Below are 22,796 nucleotides of genomic sequence, written 5' to 3' on the forward strand. Positions count from 1 at the left end.
ATAACCTCGCGGTTCTGATTTATTCACTTGCCCGTTTTTCCCCCACGGGGCAGGATTTTCCCTCATCCTCGGATTCACGGGGGCTTAGAATAGTGTCTAAGGTCGGCATTGGCGTTGGCCAAGCGAAGCTACTTCATTTCATCGGAAGGCTTCGGATATCATTTCCGGTGCTCCCAGAAGTCTCTCAGGGGCTGATTGGTGGAAAACTCGTAGGATCTCAAATGCGTCCTGAGGTAGTTTCTACTCTTTCCCACGGCTTTTGGGGGGAGGGGGGAGGGGCTGGATGCAAATCTGACAAAATATGTAACATTTTATTTATGGTACTCAGTGGGAATAACATTTGTACCGGGGTTTCGGTAATCCGTTATTTATGAACAGCGTTTTTCTCTCGGTTTCAATGTTTGATTTCGCTGAGCTCATGTTAGTAGATGCAAACGAATGGTTAGTAAGGATTTATTTGTGAGAAACATTGAGTCGTTTAAATTTAAATAAACAGCAATGTATAATGCTGTTCAATATTGATTGATTGCTTACTACAAGATTCATATCTCACGCATTCCTTTAATGGTGATTTTATTTCTCTTAATACGCCACATGTTACTGGTATATATTTAACTTACTTTAAACTGGTGTTGCACCTGAATCATATGCATCTGTCGCCTTTCATTTAGATTTCATTTAGACACCAAGTTTCATTTAGATTTATGCAAAAATGGTATTCGAATCTTAAAATAATTTTGAATCTTTCGAAACCTGAATGAATCGTCATCGAACTCTCACGAATCTTCCGAAGCCTTAACACTAGAACTACCGGACCAGCCATTTTGATTGGTCAGGTACTTTTTCAATCATATTTATTTCTAAAGGCTAACCAACTCTACCAAATGTTAATGCATAACTTGCACACATCCAATGGAATGTTAATTTGTATGTATTCAAAAATAAAAATTTCTTTTTAATATTGAAAATAATTTGCGCAAAAGTTTCAAGCGTAACAACCGCGGTAGTTCTAGTGTTAATGAATCTTCATCGATCTTTTACACATCTGTCATGAATTAATTTTTATTGTCGTGGAGGAAGTAAACATGGAGGGGCTCTCTTTTTTCTATTTATTATATTTTTTTATGCTTTACTTTTCTATTCTTTTAATATTCATGATACTTTGGGATTCATTTTTAGTTCTATAATAATCTATTAAGCCCATATATCATTTGTAGCGTTTTGTAGCTCAATAATTGTTGTTTCTTTTATATTTTTCTTGAAGCATGTTGATGGCTCTTCTTTGATTGCACTATTGGAACATTTATTGTAAAATAAATGAATTGGTTGGAAATTGAATTCTAAACGATACCGGTTGTGGATAAATGCCATCGATTTGTGTAATCCAGTTGAGTAATGGGTTCAATTGCATCGGACGTCACCAATCGTTAGAGTGCAATCGTAAAAATGCACCTAATTCAATTTCTTGCATTTTAATCTAGATTTCTCCGGAACAAGATTGAACAGAAAGCTCTCGTGAAGCCGAGGCGTGCGTGAAAGGAACATCTTTCACTGGATTAGCTTGCTATTCCTTCCCTCACCTAGCGTTGAACAGCTCTCGGTGCACCGGTTCTAAGGGTATGGTTAAAATTCTTGCTCATCGTTCTGCTGAAGCGAAGAAGATGCTTCCAGCTCCTGACGGAGTGTAATTCATTTTCTCTTTAATTAAAAAACCATCACAAACCGCACACTCGCTGCCATGGCTCCACATGTATTGTATTACGCCGCCCACCTCCCCTTGATGCTGGTCTCGGGTTGCTAGCCGAGGGTTTAGTGACGCACACGGGCTGCTGAGAAAGTGAAGGAGTGCGCGCCTCCGGGAATGGAAAAACCGTTCGTCGGGAAAAAGGACGAGCGTTCGCAGTTTAGTTCCCCCCGGCGGTAGAGGCGTCGGCGTCGGCGGTGGGTCTGATGAAATGAAAATAGCGTTTGTTTATGTTTCAGTTCTTGTGTAATGGATTTTTTGTTTGCTGGCTCTCAGGACCATAGGCAGCAAATGGTGAGGGGGGGGGGGGGGGGGGGGGGGGGGGAACACATCGCGTGCGCCTTCCGCTCGGCGAAACTTTTTTGCTCCAAAGGTTTCGATAATGATGATAGGGTTACTGGGTGAGTTCACGCGAAGAAACTTCCCAAGACGGCGATAGCATTGCGTTGTGCTTTTGAGAGGTTGATATTGTTTTGTGTGTGGGTGTGTTTTTTTTGTGTCAGTTTGTTTACTTTCCTTAGTCTTGTGCACTTTTCCCTCACTCTCGGGTTCCTCATGCGTTTCTTAGGTTGTGCCAAATTTCACCTGTTTTTCCTGCTTATATTTTCTTTCCCGCCAGGAATCTGGCGTTGCGTTTGTTCATTTCGTGTCCTCCGTGGTAATTTTTTTTTCCTGTGTGCGTTCGCGTGAGTGATTGCGCTTGAAAGCGAGGACGGCTTTCATTTTGTGAAGGATTGTGCCCAAGTCTGCTCGAACAACACATCGATTCACCAGTTCCACACTCGCCTATCGTCTGTATTGCGAAGCACATGAAAACTGGGAGAAGGCATCTATCCCATAGTTTTTCCCAACCTCCCCTCTCACCCCCACGGTGAGGGCTTGATAATGGGAAACGGGTTTCGCCGAGGAAAATGTCAGCGAGACCGAGACCTGTTGTTTGTTCAGTTGCTAACTAGTTGCCCGGAGGGTGCCTGCTGGTTGCCTTTCCCTGCTTTGAATGACAGTAAAAACGGTGCTTGATCTGAAGTGGCTCTACTTTGGGCAAGAAATTTGCCTCGTTTTTATCATTATCTTACTCGGAAGAAGCAGTAACTTCATTCTTCTCGTACGTTGTCTGTCCTAGGGTTGGTTATTCGTTGTTGTGAAATGTTTGTGGAAAGAAATCTCATCGCTCTGTGCTTCCTCGTCAGGGTACAGGATCAGAACTCCTTCGGGGTTCCAATGGGAAAATAGTTTAATATTCATTTTTCCACAGGGCTCTTCATGCTCATTTTTAAAAAAAATCCCATGACAGAACGAGTAGGACAATGATAAGCATGAAGCTTATGTCGTTTTGTTATTTGCTAAGTGTTTTCAAGTTGGAATTTCCTGTCATAGACGATCACTTCTGTAGAAAGTAATCCAACATATTGTGTTGATTTAATATAACCAAGAGATTTGGCATACACCACTTTCCAGCGGTATTTATTCGCATTAAGTATTATACATTTATTCACCGTTTTTCCTCGCGTTACAATATTAGACCAGCGTCGCCAGGTACATCCTCTTCTCGTGCCAAGGTTTGCACCCTGCTTAAATGGGATGAAAATGGGTGGCTTTTTTTTATTGTACTAGGAATTTTATTATTTGTGCAGAGGAACCCCAACCATTCCTCACCATCCATTGAAGTACGAGTGCGAGCATCAGGTTTTTCTGCCACCTTCCTCTCAGAAGTCCAAAACCTGCTTGTGCCGTGGACTGGACTTTCGGAAGCTGTTAAAAATCTCATTTACATAATTTAATAATCGTCAGCGAGCCACAACGCACCAGTTCTACGAGCGAGCCGAGACGTTGTCCTCCACTCGTGGGCAACGAGGAAGAAGAAGGAGGTCCTGCACGTGCGGCAACAACGCATCGTGTCCCGTCTCGTCCTGCAGAAGTCGCGAAGTTGTTCATCAAGCCAAAAATGAACCAATTTCGGGGTAGTTTGCTGCTTTTCATGGCGGTTTCCACGAAGCGAAAGCGAAATCCACAGGGAAAAGTTTTTCCTATTATTTCTTCTATTTTGCGACCGAAGTCCAGCTTTCTCCACCCCTTTCCAGTGGCGTGCACATATTTCGGTGGCGGACGGGAAAAAGAAAAGGCTCGGGTCGAAACAATGTTGCTCCTTCCAGTAAGGACGACGACCACCATCACCACTAGGCTCTAGGTTGCTGAAGGACAAAAACAAAGAAAGCGAAAACAAACACACACACACATCCATTGGCGACAGCTTCTTTTCATTTTCATCATCATGTTTTCTTGTTTTTTTTTTGTGCTGAACGAATGGAAATGAATAAAGGATCCACTTTTGAAGGTTTTTCCCCTGCTTGTTTTTTGGAAAGGATGCTCTATTTGTGACCGACTTTTTCCCGCCCTTTTTGATGGAATACACTTCACGACAAAGGGATCCTGGGTTTTTTCTTCTCGGTTTCTTTCTCTTCTCCCGCCCAACAAAAGGAAAAGCACTGCGCAAAGAAGCAACAGCGTCCCGATGCTCATTTATGATGGTTTAAATTTTCATTAAGTTACATTCTTTCCTGCATCCCTCAACCCCGCACCCCATCCTCCGGGTGGTTCGTTCCCCAAGCAACGGGTAGGGAATTTTCTTTTGCCTACCTTTCTCACCATTTCCCAGGTAGTTATCTTCGGTTCGGTGTCGCTTTTGGTCCACCATCCCCCTCTTATTCGGTTACTATTTGCATTCTCGAGTTCGAGTCGATTTGTGTGTAAGTTTTGCATGTCGAAGAAGGTCTCGGGTTTGTGCGGTGGTCCCTTCAGGCTGATTAGGAGATCCCTCCTTCCCTCCGATTCCGGACAGAGGCTGGAAAATGGGCTAACATTCCGGCGTTTCGGAAAAATGTGTCTCGTTCAGGACGGATGGTCCTGATCGCGGAATTGGGCTGGGATGCCTTTATTGTTATGACAGTTTTCTCGAAATACCGAACGGGGGATGATGACGTTGTCTGTTTCTGAGGGAAAGGTAATGGTCCTTTTTTCTTCGTTTTCTAATATTTTAGATAAAGTTGTTGTTTTTTAACTGAAGGTTATCGGAAGTATAGGCTACATTTGAATTCTTGTAAAAAAATAAACTTTTTAGTCGATAAATTGTGTTTTTCTATAATTTATTTTACTGGCATGTACTGTTACTGTTACACCCCTTTGAGTTGTTCCTAATTTCTACACTGTTGTACAGGTTTGGCACAATAAAACCGACCCAAAACTGCTGTTGATGCTAATTCATTCAAAAGCAATGTGCAGTCAGTCGCTCAAGTCGTGTTAGGGTTCAATGTCAAGGAATCGGCCAACCCTTTTCCTCTATCGACTATGATGTCACCTGTTTTGACAATCGTTGCTGTGTTACCTACGTGACGTAATGATCGCTCCGATCTTTGGTCGGAGCTGTGAAAATCACCTACACCTCACGAATACATCTATTGCCAACTATCTGAAACACCGGACTCATCGTCTTGCGATCGGATTAGCGTTCACCCTTCCCTCCCCCCTTTCTTCCTTTTTCTTTTTCTTTCCTCTCGTTATCCACTTCACACCACTCGTTTTTGGCCGCTGTTTAGTCCATTTGTTTCAGTGTTATTTCAAGAGTATGACGACTGAGGAAGAGATAACACACGGGGAAATGCGCAGTCAGTCGCAGCCTTTACTCGCGATCGTTTGTGCTGATGGCCTTACATCATCAGCCGAAGGTGATTCATCTCCGTATGAATTCACGAGCGCTGGATTCGATCGAACGATTGCTCCCCGTCAGCTGACAGATGCTGTCAGACGGGGTTGAGATATTGCTTCATGGTTTGTTGCCCGTGAGTTTCATAGCTGGTGGTCCCTTCTATGACAACAAGCATGCTGGTGGATCATCCCACCTCGCTTCTAGATGGGTCAATGGAGCTTGTTGGGTATGCTATTGATGTTGTGAAATTGATTTTAACATCAGAATATGAGTTCCTTTTTTACCGATAAGGCCTGTCACACTGACAATGGGACAGTTTGCTGTCGAATCCAACACACAAAGTAGGACGAAGGAAACTGATTAAATTGTACAATGTTTTCGATCATCCCTAAAACTGGTCCTGCAGAAGAAGTGAAAAAAGAACCCGCTCCTTCGCGTGGTTGGAATAGTGTGAGGCGTTGGGCATGACACTTGCCCCCTTTGTTCGGTAGTAATAACTCGAAAAGGGTGGACGGTAGAGATTAAGTTTTCCTTTCAATCGTCTTCGATTGGATCAGTTCAATGTGACACGATCCCGAGAGAGGAAGCGGGGTTTAAAAAAGCTCTCTATATAGAGCACAATGCACCATGCGAACGTGTTATATTGCCTGACAGAAGGATAGCAAAATTAATTTTGTCTAACGAATGGCGTCGCCCCCCCACAAAAGACTCATTTTTTCTGTAATCCGTGGAAAGGTAGTCTAGCGTTGGACCACAAAGGGATAGTTCATAGTGCACGATGGCGCTGTAAAAAGCCCGCCGGGTTGAGATTTGTATGCAAATTTTTTTAATGAAATTTGTTCGCCTTTCCTCGCCAACTTGCCTTGAGCGAGGTTTGATTTCTTGTCTGCGAAATGTGACGTAAAACGGCACGAAAAATCATAATCAATACAATTCCTCCTTCTCCTGTTGTGGAAAGAGAGACAGGGGGGATGGGCGTGATGGAAGGAAAAGGGTTTGTCACTAGCCTCTTTCCCCCCTTCCTACCACAAAAGAGGCGCAGAACAATGCTGTCACAAACCCCGAACGCTAATATTTAGTTATAGCCTAGAGGAGAGCAATAAAAGCACCACTTCCCGCCGAGAGGTGGAATATTTTAACGAATCCCCGTTGGCACACCTCCACAACGACCCCCCTCCTGGCCAAATGGGGCAAGATTTGTTGGGTGGAAAGAACCGCTTTTACCGCACCAATGGTGTCGGTTTCGTCCGCCAATGGGTGCGAAAACGGAACACCCTCGAAGGAGCTGTAATTTCCGATATCATTTTTACGAATTTTCGGTCCGCGAGGTTTAATTTAATGATTTTCTACGTTCAACAATGGGTGGGTGCTGTTGTTGTGTTGGCCGTCGTTATCGTTCATGGCCGGACTCACCCCCCGCCTCGGCTTCTGACGAAAGTGTTGAGCGCCAGCCTGAGCTAACATTGTACACTTTAATGCAATCTCGTTAATTACATCGGCACGGGAAGAGGGGGAACCTGTCGGACGCCCGGAGGAGGGATGGAAAGCTATTCATAATAAATGCAGATTGATTAACGAACTCGGGAAAAGGATTGACTCTCTCCTCGGGAGGTTGGGCGAGCGATGGGAAATAGTTCACGTTCAAAGAAAGGACGTTGTAGAAGAACATTTTGACGACCGAAGATTACCACTGTTTTACCGGAAGATGATAAAAAATTACCCTCTTTTGGTGTCGTGGAAATTGTTTGGTCTGTTATTTAAAACTAGGAAAAAAAAGTCGAAATATAAATCCAATGGTACAAAATAGAAAGGCGTTGATCTAATGTTCAACGATCGGGAAAATTAAAGTGAACCCGAATTTTTCCCGAAAATTACTCATATTTTTTTATTATGTGTCATCGTCAAGTTAACGATTCAACTGCTTCAACATGTTACATTTTTTTACTTACATTAGTTCTTTTGTTTTATATTATAAAAAAAGCTGTTGCTTTATTTAGAGTAATCAATTTTATTGTTTGAAATGGTTTATTTTTTGGCTGTTTATAATTTGTGCTTTTAAAACCACCCTCTTTAGAAGTTATTTGGTTCTGCTAGTTATAAATTGGTTCGGCTTGATTTTTATAATTATTTATTTTTACATGTTTTACAAAATATTTATGTTATTTGGTTCTGCTATGTTATTTGGTTCTGCTACTTATACATTGGTTCTGCTAGTTATAAATTGGTTCGGCTTGATTTTTATAATTATTTATTTTTACATGTTTTACAAAATACATTCATACAAAATGCTTCATGAATGTTTTTTCAAGTTTGTTAAATTTTTATTGATACGTATTTGATTTATTAATACTGAGATAAATTTAAAGAGATTTTTTCTGTTTGAACCTAATAATTTTTACTCGAAGGACTTCTTGATCATCCGCCTCTCGGAAGCAAAGGTTTACGTATTATGTTCCCCAGCCCAGCGCGAAAGAGGAAGTCCTCAAACTTCACTCGAGTGCCGCTTAGTGAAGTGGTCAGTGAGAGGATAACCTTTGTTTGTCCTTTCCGTTCTCCTCCCAGCCAATTTCGTCATTTGGACACTTGGTGCAAGTGGGGACAAGTGTTTCCTCCTTTTCCTCGTCGCGAAAACAGTGGCCTTTTTTTTTTTTGGGACAGCCTGGCTGTGGCGAGCCTATTTGTTGTTGTTCGAACGCTGGTGGGAAAACATTTTGTTTCAATTTCCCCCGCACTCCTCCGTAGACTCTTATGCCTCTTTTGGAGGCTTCCAAATCCTCCAACCCTCTTTGGTGACCAGTCAATCCTTCAAAAAGAAGATGGTGAAGCCCTTTTGTGTGACGCTCTTTCGTGAAGAACTCCCTCGGCTGACACCGCCCTAAGTGTGTAGGCCCTTTTACCGCCCCCAACCGGTGCGGATGATGATGGTGCTCATCCTCGTCGAAACACACCGAGCCCAGTCCCTCCTCCTCCCACTCTCTGGGGTACGAATTTTGTCCGGAAAAAAGGAAATGAGGCAAATGAGATTCAATTTTGCTTATGCCGGCGGGGAGTCTGCAGCGCCTGACCGACTGCTTCTTCGCACACACCTCCAGCACAACAGGTAGGAGCACGAGTTCCCCACGGAAGGAGTGCAGGGAAGGATGTAAAACGAACGCCCGCTCCTCCGCCATTACCAATGGCTAGCAAACAGGATAAATGAACCCATTAGGAGACGAAGATACGATAATAGATCGAAGCACTTAGCCACTCTCCCCAAGCCCGGTGGTTTGGGCAACTTTCTTTCGGCCGAGATCGAAGCAAGGTGGAGGAAAAACTGTTTTCAAGAGACTCGTCCTTTCGTCCTTTTGTCCCAGCACTTTTCTCCCCTTTTTTTTATTTCGCTCTAACGACGACGATGATACCGATTTTCCTATTGTTTCCCCCGGGGTTGGTTCCTACTCCCATTGCGGAGGATGATCCCGGTCTGGTCTGGTGGTGGGTTTTTCTTACAAATGCTGGGGGATAAACCAGTTCAAGAATCAAGATATTCCCGTGACCTATTTGTAGCGGAGGCGCATGTGGGAATCCGTGAGTGTGGGAGTCATGCTGCACACAAAAGTTCCTCTTTCATTCACGATTTCCATTGGGCTTCGATTTGTGCAAGTAAAGATAATTGCTCGTTGCTCCGGGGCGCAACAGATCGATGTCCTATTGATGGCACTTGAGAACGATGCAGTTCTGTGAAGACGTTCTGCATACCATTGTGAATTGTTAATCGAAGCTGGTCGTCCCACGATTCGTCGAAGATGATGTACCTATTGGAGACATCCTGTTTTCTGTGTATTTGAAGTTTGCTTTTCTTCCACATTTCTCCGTTATTTAAAATGCCTTCCAAGAAATCATACACCGCACACACTTCGGAGCGACTGATCGATTATCTTATTTACAGTTTGTCCTCTAACAGTACCGGCCAATTACAATGCTAAAATATTACCTCAAACAACGATTTGTCTCCCGTTTTGCAACATTTTACCACCACCCTAGACAAACATTGTCTCCGTCATTAGACGAGTCGAATTAAATTCGCCATGAAGGTTGCAGTGTTCATTTCTCATTCTTTTTTTTTGCCGTAGCGTCAACCTCGCCATGTGCGTCATTAGCATGCGATGCGCATGATGTTTCAATTTGAGGTCAGTTGTGTAATGCTGGAGGCAAAACTGAAATAATGTGCCTCCGACAAGCAAGACGCCATCCGTTCGTACGAAATTCCAGACGGGTGGGCCCGCACTTCCATTATCACCGATTGATCGATTGTCGTTTTACTTTCGGCAGACGGCGGGGCAGCTTTCGCATGTGGAATGCGCATTTCTCGAGGGACAGGGATGTGTTTTACTGTTATTTGACGTTCTCCAGTGGTTTACTCTCAATATCTTGGCCCATTACGATCCTCGAACAACTGTCACATCACACGCATGGTCACTTGTTCGAGTCGATGAAAGTTTCGTCGATTTTTTATTCGGAGCGAAATGAGAAAACTGCTGAGAAACGACTGGTTGACTGGTGACTTTGTAAACAATGGACAATTTATTAAGAGCTTGCGTGTTTCATTTCTAAAATTTAAAACAAAAAGATGCTTACGTATTTTGTAAACGTTTTATCTTACTTTCAATGTATTTTATGTATCGTTATTTATTGTTGGAACTCCCGTACAGGCACTTCAATTGAAATGTTTTTCACTTTCCGTAGCACTAGACTTACGGATGAAAATTGATCGAATTTGAGTTCCCGTAAATCAATTTTTCTTACCTTTTTTTTTATAGATTGCTAAAAAAGATTCTCGAACGGGAGTCAAACGGAAACTCGAAGAATGCAAATGTGAATGTTCTCTAACGTTCGAGTTTCATAATAAACCCTAAAATTGAGCTTATTAACGCGAGGTAGACTTTGTTTGTAATTCAACATTTTAACCCTTTCACGACCAAGGGAAATATTTTTCCCATCTACAAAACTCGTTACTGTTTGTTCAACTATTATCAAAACGATACTTTTGAAACGAAACATCAAAGAAAACATTATGTCAAAGGACTCAAATGTCGTTCTGAACGAATAAACAAAAAAGAACTATCAAAATTAATTGCCCAAAAACCAAACCATTCGTGCGTTCAACCAACAGCAAAAACTTAGTATTTGGCAAGTTGATGAATTTATTATTTTTTTTATAGAAACGGCCAAGATCTTTTTTTTAGAATTTTTATCATGTAATTTGTAGTGGAAAGCAAATAAAAGAAATTTCGATATCTTAACTATACTGGTCATTTTTTTCCTTTTATGGTTTATAGGGTAACATATTTCCCATGAAATTATAAAAAACCTACACATACTGCTAGGGTTTTCTGGTGATATTCTCTTATTTTTCACCCCAAATAGCCAAAATATTGTTTTGTATTGCCAATTTTAGGCTTGAATAGCTTACAGTCTTGAAAGGGTTAACAAACTTTACAATGTGTTAACTATCGATCTGCATCGATAATTTAACAAAATTGTGGAACAGTAAATAAATCAATAAAATAGTTTTTCACTTGTCAGCGGTGCAGTTTCAACCATTTTTCACCTCGTGATTCATTTCTTCGCCGGTTCGTCTGCGATCAAAAAGTCAAGGTAAAAAAAAAAGAAGATTCCACGATCACGTTGGAGCATATAGGCATAACCGGCCGGTTTTTTTTTGTGTTTTATGTGTCTGTCAGCCATTGAGGAAAAAGGGTGCCAGTGTGTTGTGTACGTGTCAGTTCCGCCCAGCGTTCAGCGTTCCACTCCACTGTGTGTGTGTGTGAGAGTATGCCCGGCGGCCGGTAAGCATGGCAACACTTGATGATGATCATGTTCATGATGATCGTCTCGGTTGCTCCACCACGGCGAGCGATGTTGCGCAGATCCACGGTTCAGCGATCCAGCGGGGATGGTTGGTTGGTTGCGTTGGATTGCCTGTGTGTTGGTGTGCACGACGACGCGAAGCTTCATCATCGCGAAAGGAAGGAAAATGAGCAAAGAGACTGGCCAATTTCAAGGTTAAGTGCGCGTCATGTCGTCGCCTTTCGCCGGTCGAATGGTGGTGGTGGTGTGGTGGTGGTAGGAGGTGGTCCAGGCAGGCATATGCTGTTGTTCAGTGGAGTTGGCAACTCCTCAACACCTTCTTTTCCAGTTCCAGCATGATTTGGGAGGCTGCTTCGATGGTGGTGGTGGTGGTGGTGGTGGTTGAAATGAAGAATGCGTGCGTTTCTTTGCATAAGTTGCGTCATACTTCGAAGGAGCTGCTGCGAGTTGGTTGTGCAGAAAGACGGAAGAAAAACAGAACCAATGAAACAACGCAGAAGCAGGGGAGATTTTAAACATGTTTCCTCCACTTTCTTAATGTTTTCTCTCTCACTCAAAACTGAACATACCCCCCCGTTTCATGCACCCCCTGCGTTCTGTGCCTCCAAAACTTCCCCAAAGTCTGCAGACGTAGATACATAGCGGCGAAGAGATAGGAAAGAGGATCGGGTCCGGGTGCTTGCGATATCCGGCTCTCCATATGCCAACGTGTACACGGTTCTCTTCGTTCTTACCACTTCCTGCACCCTACCCTTTCCCCCCAGCATCATTCTTTCCGCCAGCCGAACGCACCGGACCAGAACATATCAGCGCCGGCTATCCAACTGTATACATGTTTATGATTGTTGGCGCATAGTTTCTGCTGGCTGGCTGTGTGTGTGTGCTTCGGAACGTCCCGGGGCGGATGTTGCCTCCTCTAACCTCATCCAATTGCCATCCATCGCTCCGGCTGCATCATTAGATGTATGTATGTGTGTCTGTTTTTGGTTTGATGTTGGTTCGGGGCGTGTGTGATGATGGAGTAGCGAAAAACAAATTTGCGCTAGGTCAACGCACGGTTCTCCTCTTTTCCACCTTCAAAAATGTAAGCGGCGAGTGACGGCGGTTCCAAACACAACACCGATGGGGATATGGTGGTGGCTTGACTCGTTGTGTCACGCATCGGTTCATCACCATCGGGTACTGCCTTCGGTCCCGTCTATAGGTGGCGGGTTGGGTTCTTGCTTTGAAGCGGCGGGGATGATCTTTCGCGGAAAAAGTTCGATCATCTCACGTGAGTTAAATCTCAAATAAAAACGTTACAAAAATACACGGAATAGTTGAGCTTATTTTCCCTTCACCCTTTATTTTTACTTTACCTTTTTTTACTCTTCCTTCCGGTAATGTGGACGATCTCTATCCTTTCGCGATCCTTAGACCGTTTGGCAGCTTCTGTCAATGGAACGGAAAACTGCTCGTTAGCCACACGGTATATCAGCTACCAGCAATCGAAACGCTGCCGTGGAGAGATGTGTTTTTTACTCGGGAAATGGAACGAGGAATGGGCCAGAACCACGGGAAAAAAAACACCATCCCCATACCAGACCAGCTATAGATGCTTGATGCCGTTTTCCCTGCGGTGAGACAGGCGAGCCCCTGACAGACATTAGTTTTCCCCCCCCGGTGTCCATGTGTTCGGGTTTTCCCTTTGTTTCGCTCGCAAACTTTTTCCACCGGGTACTCGGTTGCGTGTCGTTCCACATTTTTTTCTGTCTTTTGCTATTCGTTTTGTAACAGAGACCCGGTCCCGGGTTTTTTTTATGTGCCGTGTCCAGTCGGAAGCGGGTGGTACGAGCGTCGGAGTCATCTTCCGTTCCGAGCCTGCCACGTTAGATGTCAGTTTGAGTTTCGATTTCAATACGTTTTGTTTGGGTGTTCGAAGGTATGGTTTTTTTTACCTTCGAAAAGGCACGCTTTTATGTGGAGCACTGACAACGAAGGGATAGTCAACACAGAGGGTGAAGGGTTATGCGTGTCCCGGTCCACGTCCAATGCAATGATACTATTTCCTCTCGAGAACCAGCCCGTGGTGAGTCTCAGGATGATGCAGCTTATCTAAGCACAGGAAAGAACAGTTACAATTCCTCGATCTCGTTCGACACATTTCCCGCCGGTTGTTTTTCCAACATGGCGCACTTCATGGTTGGTTAGCTTACCTTCTTTATCGTCTTCTCAACCGTTCGTAGTTGAATTGAATGAAGGTACAATGTGTTAGAATACCTAGAAAGGATTTTAACATTTCAAGCCGATTTTCTCTGTTTTTATACACTGTTTTAAAGTTGCATATATTCAAAAATTCTCATCGATCCATTTTGTGTTTGTTTGGTAGGATAACATTCCTGTCGGTTTGCTTCGCGTGTCAGTCATCATTATTACGTTATGCAATTATTGGTCGCTTACTGGAATCGCGTTTATTTTCCACTAAAGGTTTATATCCGCCGCTTTCGTAATAAGGCTGGTAATATTGAAAGATTTCGGTACGAAACCATTCAAAAAGGTAAACCAACTTGACTGCACCTTCAATAGTTGTTGCTCTGTCCAAGATAAAACTTTCTTGTGCTTTTCTTTCTTCGGCGCCGTTCTTCGCAGGAAAATCTACCCATTCGAGGACGTCTGGCGAGGGCAGTTTTAAACTACTTATCGTAATTGTTATGGCATAATTTCCCAAATTAACTTTCCATTTTTATGGCTCACTTTTTACGTCCCCATGTCCAGCTTCGTGTTCGTCGAACGGTCGAAGTCTGCAACGTTGTTGCCTTAGGAGCGAATTTTGATTGCACCAGAGTAAAGAAGCTTATCAGTCTTCAGCACAAAATAATATGTATCCGTGTTGAAAACCCCCAATTTTACATTGGCTATACATTATCATTAAATAGAGTCTTTTCGAGCTATCAGCGTTCTTTTGAAATAGTCGAAGGAAATGTGTACCACGCAATCCAAATTCGCCAATTTCATAAGCTTGTGATTCAATAACTTTCGTTTACTTCCGCCATCGGGTGGCGTTCGTATACCGATTATTGTTTAATGCGATGGTTTTTATTATGCCATCTGCCCACAAACAGCCACACCAGCGCACGTAAACTCGCACAAACAAATATAAATCCGTGTTTTCCGGCCGGCGCAAATTTTAATCATTTTTAATTTGTCGTTACGTTCGGCTACGGGGGAACCGATGGTTCATTTGGAAGGATAATTATTTTTATACCGCGCTTTTTCCTGCCCAGTTTTGTTGCTAAAGCTGGCTCAAGTTTTCATTACAAAATGCAGCCCCCAACGCAAAGGTCTGCTGGTCGTTTCGATAACGGAAGAACGACACGATGGGTTTGCAAGACTCAGGAGCAGCGAAACCCCCCCCCGGGAGGAAGCGTTATTCGTGCTAAGCCTCTGGCCTATTTTATGCCGATAGAGGAGGCGATGCTGCTGCTGTCGTCATCGACGGCCTTGGCCCGGGTGGATTTTCCGGTTTCGCGTCCGGTCGCTGCAGTTTGCGCCTTGCGCGTTATGGCTATGGTTATTATAGTTTTTGTATCCTTTTTTGTTCCTCCCCAAACGGGGACCAGCATTAACTTATGGTGTGTGTGTGTGGTGGGGGGGTGTTGGTGGGCCACCGGAGGAATCTGAGAGTTAAATGAAGAGATTTTGTATTTCTCCCACAAACCATTGCAGCCGACGCCTGGTGTTAGCCTTTTGGTTTTTATTATGTGCATTGGATTTTCGCTGGAGTCGTTTTGATTTTTCCGGCAACAGCCACCAGGAGGGAATAAATTAATTCATTCGGCAAGATTTAAACGATTTACTGCCCGAACGGTTCGGGGAATTGCTCTGGCACAAACAATAGTGGTCAATTTTTACTGCTTTATAAGAGGGAAAGTGGATGCATGAAGCTGTGGTAGGTTTTTGCAAAATGGGCTTATCATTTTCAAATATTACTAGTGACCAGGATTTCCAACACTGATTTATGTTCCAAAAGAGCTCTTAATTTGTTGCCTATTTCGATACCTTCTCAACAACAGTTCATTTGCTTTGAACTGAGAATGAATTGTCGAAAGGGGCTTAATTGACGTACCTTTTGTTTATTAATAAACCTTGCTACTGGTTTCTGGATAGCTCTCAGCTCAAGCACTGACACTGCGAACATCAAAGCCCCTCTCCACCGGGTCGGAACAACGCTTGTTGTGTCTTGTACGCACATCGCTAATGGTCATATCGATAAGACGCTAATTAATCCAAGAGACGCTAAGGTCCTCCGATGCATCCTCCGCGTGTTAGTGTCTGCACTTGACAAAAATTAAATGGATAATGAAGAGTCGCACAAGTCGTTCGCCGTTGTGTTGCTTGAAGCGTCGTAGATTAGGTTGTCTACCGTGCGATGTTGAAAGCTGCACCCGAGGGTGCACCGTGTTAATCTGTACGTTGGAAACTCGTACACCAACCACCGTCGTCGTTCGTCCTCTATGTGCGGGATAACCGAACCTTTGCGGCGATCATTTTGACGTCCGTATAATGGTGGAGTACTCCGCCGTGGGAATGGTAAGACTCACTGGAAGGTTCTTCAGGACGTGGTGCATTTGACTCAAAACCGATATGCATGCGCTGCAACGAAACACGCACAGGATCTGGATATTTGACACCCAATTAAATGCGTCTGGAAGTTTGGATCGGATAGGTTCGCCTTCGGGAGTTTGGTTCTGCATGTAGCGTAGATTGTTGTAACTCATAATTAAGGCTCGATTTAAAGCGAAAATTTCGACAGCTCCCTATTCTGGGGCAGCACTATTTTTAATTACTTCTCGAACAAACTTCGAAACGTGCCTTGTGCCTGCCCCGGACTAGCTCTTAAAGTTAGCCTAAGTGTGCACAAGGTATTGTGCCGGCTTCCAAACATTGCCAGCAGCAGGGGGAGACTCTCAGCTGTACAAGGCAAACCCATCGGCACAGTTTCTGCAAGCAGGGACGGCAAGTTTTCATTTTACGATTTTTCATTTCAAGTTTTATTTCTCTAATTCTTCTCTCCACCTCTGTTTTCTTTCTCTCCTCCGCAGGTAGAGGCCATGATGTCCTGCCCCCTTCCATTGCCATTGCCACTACTTCCACCAGCATTGCACGTAGATTTCCCTCCGGTGCACATCGGAGTTAAGGTAAGTCCGTGACGGCGCAAGACGACCGCTAGAGGGAAACGAAAACCCGGCCCAACCCCGTATGCTTTTAGCATGTAGCGCTTTTACTGGTTTTCCTGGACTCCCTGTATCGTTGCATCTCTAGTGTGTCCCACTCAGTAGGTTCTCCTCCCGTGGTTAGTTTGGTTAGCTGGACTCTTTCCGTGTAGCTCGTCTTGAAGCAGCAGGTACGCGGTCCGTGTTCTGAGAATTGCAACAGGACCGTTGTGTCCATACGAGGGGCTAAAGAGGGCAGGGAGAAACCGGTGGTCGAAGGAACATGGCCTGGACGTTGTACCACTGGAAGCTAAACACCGAAATTGTGCTGCAAAATCTACCGTACCAGGCCTTCCATTAGTCGATGGCAGGGGTCGGCATACGGAATCTAAAACGGGCCAGATGATTAAAAGGATGTTTTAAATGTTTTTGAAGTAGCAGCCGTAATGGCGTATCAACTTTCTAAATAGTAAAGTTACATAAAAAGTGGTAAAAGATAAAATGTGTAAAAAAAATTGTCGTTTAACTGTTTTAAACATTTTTATAATTATTTTCGTTTAATCTTGGATTTTTTTTCTACATTCAACATTGAAGAGTTGAACTGAGAAGAAATTATTACGGTTATTTAACATATCGTTTATGAAAATTACTGATAGGTGCTCCATTTCTTCTATTATCTCATAACGCTTCTAAGTGGCCATACTCTGTTTGCAGAATTCCGCAGATTATTTTTGCTTTGGATAATGGTCCGCACTGTTGATTGTGGTCGTTTTATTTGCCGGGCTATTGCTGCATAACTCTTTCCTTGTTCGAGTATCTTTACTATTTCTATCTTTTCCGTTATTGTTAAAGCACACTTCTTTTGACTACTTTTATTATTTGATGCCATATTAATCGCTTTAAGATTATACAGCTTTATGAAACAAGAACCAACGTGTGTTGATCCAGGCCGTGTGTAATGCAAGCCATTGTGGTCATGGCCTTTGAACGGATGTTTAAAACTGCGTATTAAAAACTTCATTTTACCAAAACAAAACAAAATTGACTAATTTGAACTCATTTGTTAAAAAAATCTCGTATATCGAGTATGGCGTACTGCGGGGACCTACTGTCTATCTTACGTGCCGGATAACATATTTTGGAGGGCCATACTTTGCCGACCCCTGGTCTATGGTATGTTGCCATGGTTGGAAACGGAAACTGTGGTGAGAAAAGAGATCCTGGTGGAAGCGACGCCAACTGGAAGGATCTCCTGTTGCATGGGTTTTGCGAGCCGAACGCTACATTAATAGAGAAGCAGAGAGAAGGCAGTGTGATCCTAGTGCCGGGTAGAACGGATACTTTACGGTCAAAAGGGATATGCTCTCCCTTCTACCGGGATGAACGGATTAAATGTGGTCCCGGAAGGAAAGTGGGACTAATAATTAGTTTCTTCTGGCGGCACTGCAACTCCCTGGTTCGAACATAATACTCCCCTTAGGGGAAAGCTCAGCTTCTCGACACGGCGCACTACTCGCATCAAGGGAAGAAAAGATGACTAATCACTGATGGATGATCAATTAGAGCAAACTGACGAACAATGCGATCGGCCGCAAACATGGACTGAACTAAGGACCATTTTTGCCAACCGACGTTTCCCAAATCCCTAACCACCCGGCTTACTACACAATGTCACACGGAGGAGTTTTCTGGCCGCGGAGGGGAGAAAATTCGTGACCCATAACACTTTTCCGCCTTTAGGGCGGGAAATGCTCTAGGCGCGCGATGGTTGAGCGTACCATGATGCCATCCTTTGATGGAATGCTTATCTTCGCCCCCTTTTTGTTACCGAGAGAGGATTTAGGAAATGGAATGGAATTACGGAACGCGGAGTTTTTTTGTGTGTGTGTGTGGGGGGTTTGGGGGATTTTCTTCGGTTATCACCGATCAGCCGCAGCCGGAGCTTAGGCGGCCCGGCTAAACCAACGCCGCCGGAGTTATCTATTTCGATGCAAATATTACACGTAGGCACACGGAGCGCGGCACACAGACACAGCTACATCTGATGTTGGAAGGACTGTGTTATGATAGATTTCACCGCTACGCGGGATACGGGAAAATTCAATTTTTCCCATCGCCCCCCTTCGTTTCGTGTCGTGCACGTTTTTGGCTTCTTGCCTCGGCACCGTTTATCGTTTCATCATGAAAAGCGGTTGCATGTTAAAAAAACAAAATAAATAAAAAAGAACCGCGACACAATATGATTGAATAAACAAAAAATCAAGGAAATATCGGCTACAAAACAAAAGCATCTATAACCACCACCCACCGTCACATTCTCAGCGATAGCGGCAGGAAAATCGAACGAGATTTACATATTCAATTTAGTAAACCATTTTTGCCTCGGTGTGTGTGGTGGTGGTGGTGATGGTGAAGCGCGGCTGCTGATGGGTTCATTTTTGCGAAACTTTTCCCATCAGCAGCAACAGCCTGGCCGGGGCCGTCTAGCGAGTTCGAGTGCTAGCATATCGAGCCGGGTCCGGGAAACTTACGACGCCAGGGTATCGAATCGCAAAATGATTGATTTCGTCGCCGCCGGATTAGCATCACTTGATCGTCAGGTGTTAAACGTCATTTTGGTTGAGGTAGTGCTGGCTGGGTGTGCGATATGTCTTCTAAACCATACTTGCTATTTTATGTTTAGGAATTACGGTGATATTTTTGCTGAAATAATAGTATCTTGATTTTCCATTGGTATTACATCAGTATATTGAAAATATTCCTAACAGATCAGGAGAAGACGATTCATGAAAAGGATTCATTTATTTCTTTTAAAAGCTTCAATCGTTGAAAGTTTACGTTGTTAAGAAAAGTTTTTCATTTTTCACATCTTTACGAATGTTTGTGTCGATCCGACTCGATTCTAGTTTTTTAAAAGTACATATGCACTTGTTTAAAGTAAATATACATTTCTTTGAAAGCGTGTCATTGTTTTAAAGTCCTTTGTTGTGATGTATTGCTATTTAATGGATTGTTCGAAATCTTTGCGGCTAGTTTTCATTTATTTTGAACAAGATTGCCACAGCTTTTCATGTCTAATTATGTGGTTGTTGTTGAGTTTAAAACGGAATAAATTTTTATTTTAGAATCGTCGGTTGATGTAGATTTATGTATCGTTAAAATAGCCATCAAAATGATTTACTGATAAAAGAATCATATCGTTGGTAGCAGGTTATCATGTTAATTATTATGTTTCAGTTATTAAATTGTTACATAATGGAATTCAAGCTTATCAAAGGAATTTTTGTTTTAGTTATTACGAATTCCAAATTGACACTATGATTACCTTTCAAATCGCTTTTGACTCAACTTTTGGTGTATCCTTGATTCCAATCCCTGTTTAGGATTCGATTCCGTGTTGCGGATTCAAATCTCTGTGGCGACTAGTAACTCTTTTTTTCACTCTTTCACTACTATGGTAATTTAAAAATTTGCATCATCGTGATGATTGTTCGAATCTCTAAAAACAGCTCATCACTAGCTCTTATATTTTTAAAAATCTATTCGTTTGAAATATTATTCAGTTGTTTGAAAACATTTATTGTAACATCACGCAACTTGAAAAAAAGATTTTCCATTCAAACTTAATCGTGTGATAGAAAAAAAACACTAGGCGCCTCCATGACGAGCCCAACTGGAAGCAATTCGACAACGCTGAGTGCGTAGGAAGAAAAAAGATAAACCCTTAATAAAAGAGCAATTTCAAGTTTATTGCCCGCAGCTTCGGCATTTGGTTTGGCCAACAAGAAAAAAAAATAAAAAAAAAATAAAACCGATACCACCCAGGTACGCGGCCGCTTTTTGCCGTTCATCCGTGTAGCGATTTGTGACTATGTTCCAATGATCCAATCTGCCTAGCTGTGTATACTCGTACTTCCACGAAGCGAGCCTTCCTCTCAAATATGCTGTTGAGCGCCAAGTGCGTTTGTCCATATCACGCCCGGACCAGATGCCAAAGGAGCCCGCATCGGCGGCGCGGTGAAAGTTCATAAATTTGGTCCTTTATCGTTGAAATATTTATGAGAATGATCTTGGGCCCTCGGATTTTCGCTTTTCCATTTCTTGCACTCCTCCAAACCTTCCGCCTTCCTTTGGGGACGTGCCATCGATCCATTCGCGTGTGTCACTCGCCGGAAAGTGGAAATTCTCACCAAAGCGGGGGAGCTTTCTCCCTCCGCACCTGTGCCGCAATAAGAAAAACGAGTGGGAAAAAGGATCTGGCAAGAGGTAATACGAATGACCCGCGCGGGAATGGCATAGATTGTGGCATTCTTCGTTTGCTTTGCCTTCTTTCGCACTCTTATCTTTCGCGACAATGTGCACGTTGATGAAAATCGAGGCGTTTGGAAAATCGTGCCCCGGATGGCGGCCGGGTTCGCGCCTCGCGCACCGGTTGGGGACCTCATTTTGTATCTATTTGTTAAAGGTTATGGCACTCCAGAGCGCACCCCCTGAGCCGTGTGTTGGTGTGTTTTCAAAGCTGTACGACTTGCGTAACTGAAACGGGTAGGTGGAACGAACCCTTCCCAGGGATACCATCCTACTACCCTTCACCATGCTTGCATATGAGAAACGGGACACCTCCGTCGTCGCACGTGTGTGCGGCGTCGTGGTGTTTGGAACATTGTTCACATTTTTCCAAGCCGGTAAATGATAGCATGCTCGAGCGTGTGAGAGGCGCACATAACACCACCATGGTCTCTCATCTTCCGACGGCGGAAACCCTCACCCGCACGACAAATGTCCTTTAACCGTGCGATGGATGGCCGGCCAGTTTTCCGACGTGAGCGGACTACGCGAGCAGCAGCAGTAGCAGGAGGTGGAGGTTACGTCCACTTCGCTTTCGCTTCGGAAGCAATCCCCGGATTGTTGCTGGCACACGTAGGACAGCTATAATTGTGCGTCGGTTTATTGTCCCCAGCAGCTCGGTCCCCGTCGTGCGTGTGTGTGTGTGTGTTTGTATGTGCCGAGGATGGCACCTTCCGGAGGTCCTTCGTGCACATCACGCCACATGGTTGCCCACCAAAGAACGTGATATGCTGTTGTACGGTGGCAGTGTGAATTCCTTTCATCTTTCGTGTGCGACAAAAGAAAATGAGCTCAAAATGGCGTAAAATTGAATCAACTCTCGAAAATTCCACACCTTATGACCAGAGTGAGCTGCATGGCTCAAGCGGCAGCCGACAGCGGTGGCGCGATGCTTTGTGGTACAAACATAAGCACAACCTCAAGCGGGTCCGCTTACTTACCGTTGTGGAAAATTTAATTGATTTTCAAACCGTACGTGCCGTGAACCCGGCAGCAGTAGATCATTTCTGGACCTCATCCCCCTTGTGTGCATGATCAAAACGGCTCCTCGAGCGGGCGTCGAGTGTTAATACGATTTTGTTATTGCATTACCGCCGGTCCTTTGTTGTACTGTCGTCTTATTATATTTTTATTATCTTGCTGAAAACTGAATTACCAAAAGTGTTGAGTTTGGTGCTCGAAACGCGAAATAGCCTCTCGAACAATATGTAATACCTGAAAGGTATTAAGTGAGGTTGATTGACATAGCAATTATTATGATGAAGCTTTTTATTGCAAGACATTTGAACAAGTTTACGAAATGATCCTTCGGCAATCCCATTTTCGCATCAATTCTGTTTTTCACCTCCTATTTTTCAAACCGAGCAAACCACATTGAAAATATCTCCACCACCAAACTTTGTCTAGAAAGCAGTTTGGGGTGTTTCTAAAACAGCGAATTATATAATATCATCGCTAAAATATCATCTTTTTGTCTCTTTCCCAAAATACGAAAATAAAAGTGGTAACTGAGATTTTCCATGATAATTTCGCTGTAACAACAATAAACATTAACTACTTTATGAATTGGAACTAACTAGTGTCTATTATCACAATTTAAGTATTTTTTCCGATTTTACGAGTACATTTTTGTTTGCGCATTTCGAAATCCGTTCGTAGATTCGGTAGATTCGGGGATATAAATTTGTTTTGTTTCTTTGCAATGGCTGCCGTATATGTTTTCACATTTTGTTCAGTATCAAATTTTCTATTTGTTAATAATTTTGCTTCATTTCGCATTTGTAGGCAGCTTTCAAAATAATGTTGAGTGCAAACTATAACAATCTTTATATTTAAATTCGTTCTAAATAACCTAATTTTTAAATATGGACAAAAATTTAAATCAAGAGACAAAACTAGATGAACGCAAGACCTAATTCAGACTGCACTGTAAATTTCATCTCAATAAACCGTACTTGAA

General features: G+C 43.3%; 1 protein-coding gene across 7 annotated transcripts in view; it reads left to right on the forward strand.

Moving 5' to 3' along the window:
• LOC131260653 (polypyrimidine tract-binding protein 2) overlaps window positions 1-22,796 on the forward strand; it is a 229,007-nt gene that overhangs the window by 44,805 nt on the left and 161,406 nt on the right. For all 7 annotated transcript variants that reach the window (XM_058262432.1, XM_058262439.1, XM_058262436.1 and 4 more), the window contains one exon: window positions 16,379-16,474. In XM_058262432.1, the coding sequence (XP_058118415.1) occupies window positions 16,388-16,474 (87 nt within the window). In that variant the 5' untranslated portion in view covers window positions 16,379-16,387. The remainder of the gene's footprint in view (window positions 1-16,378; window positions 16,475-22,796) is intronic.

The sequence above is a fragment of the Anopheles coustani genome, chromosome 3, assembly GCF_943734705.1.
Source record: "Anopheles coustani chromosome 3, idAnoCousDA_361_x.2, whole genome shotgun sequence".
NCBI classification, from domain to species: Eukaryota; Metazoa; Arthropoda; class Insecta; order Diptera; family Culicidae; genus Anopheles; species Anopheles coustani.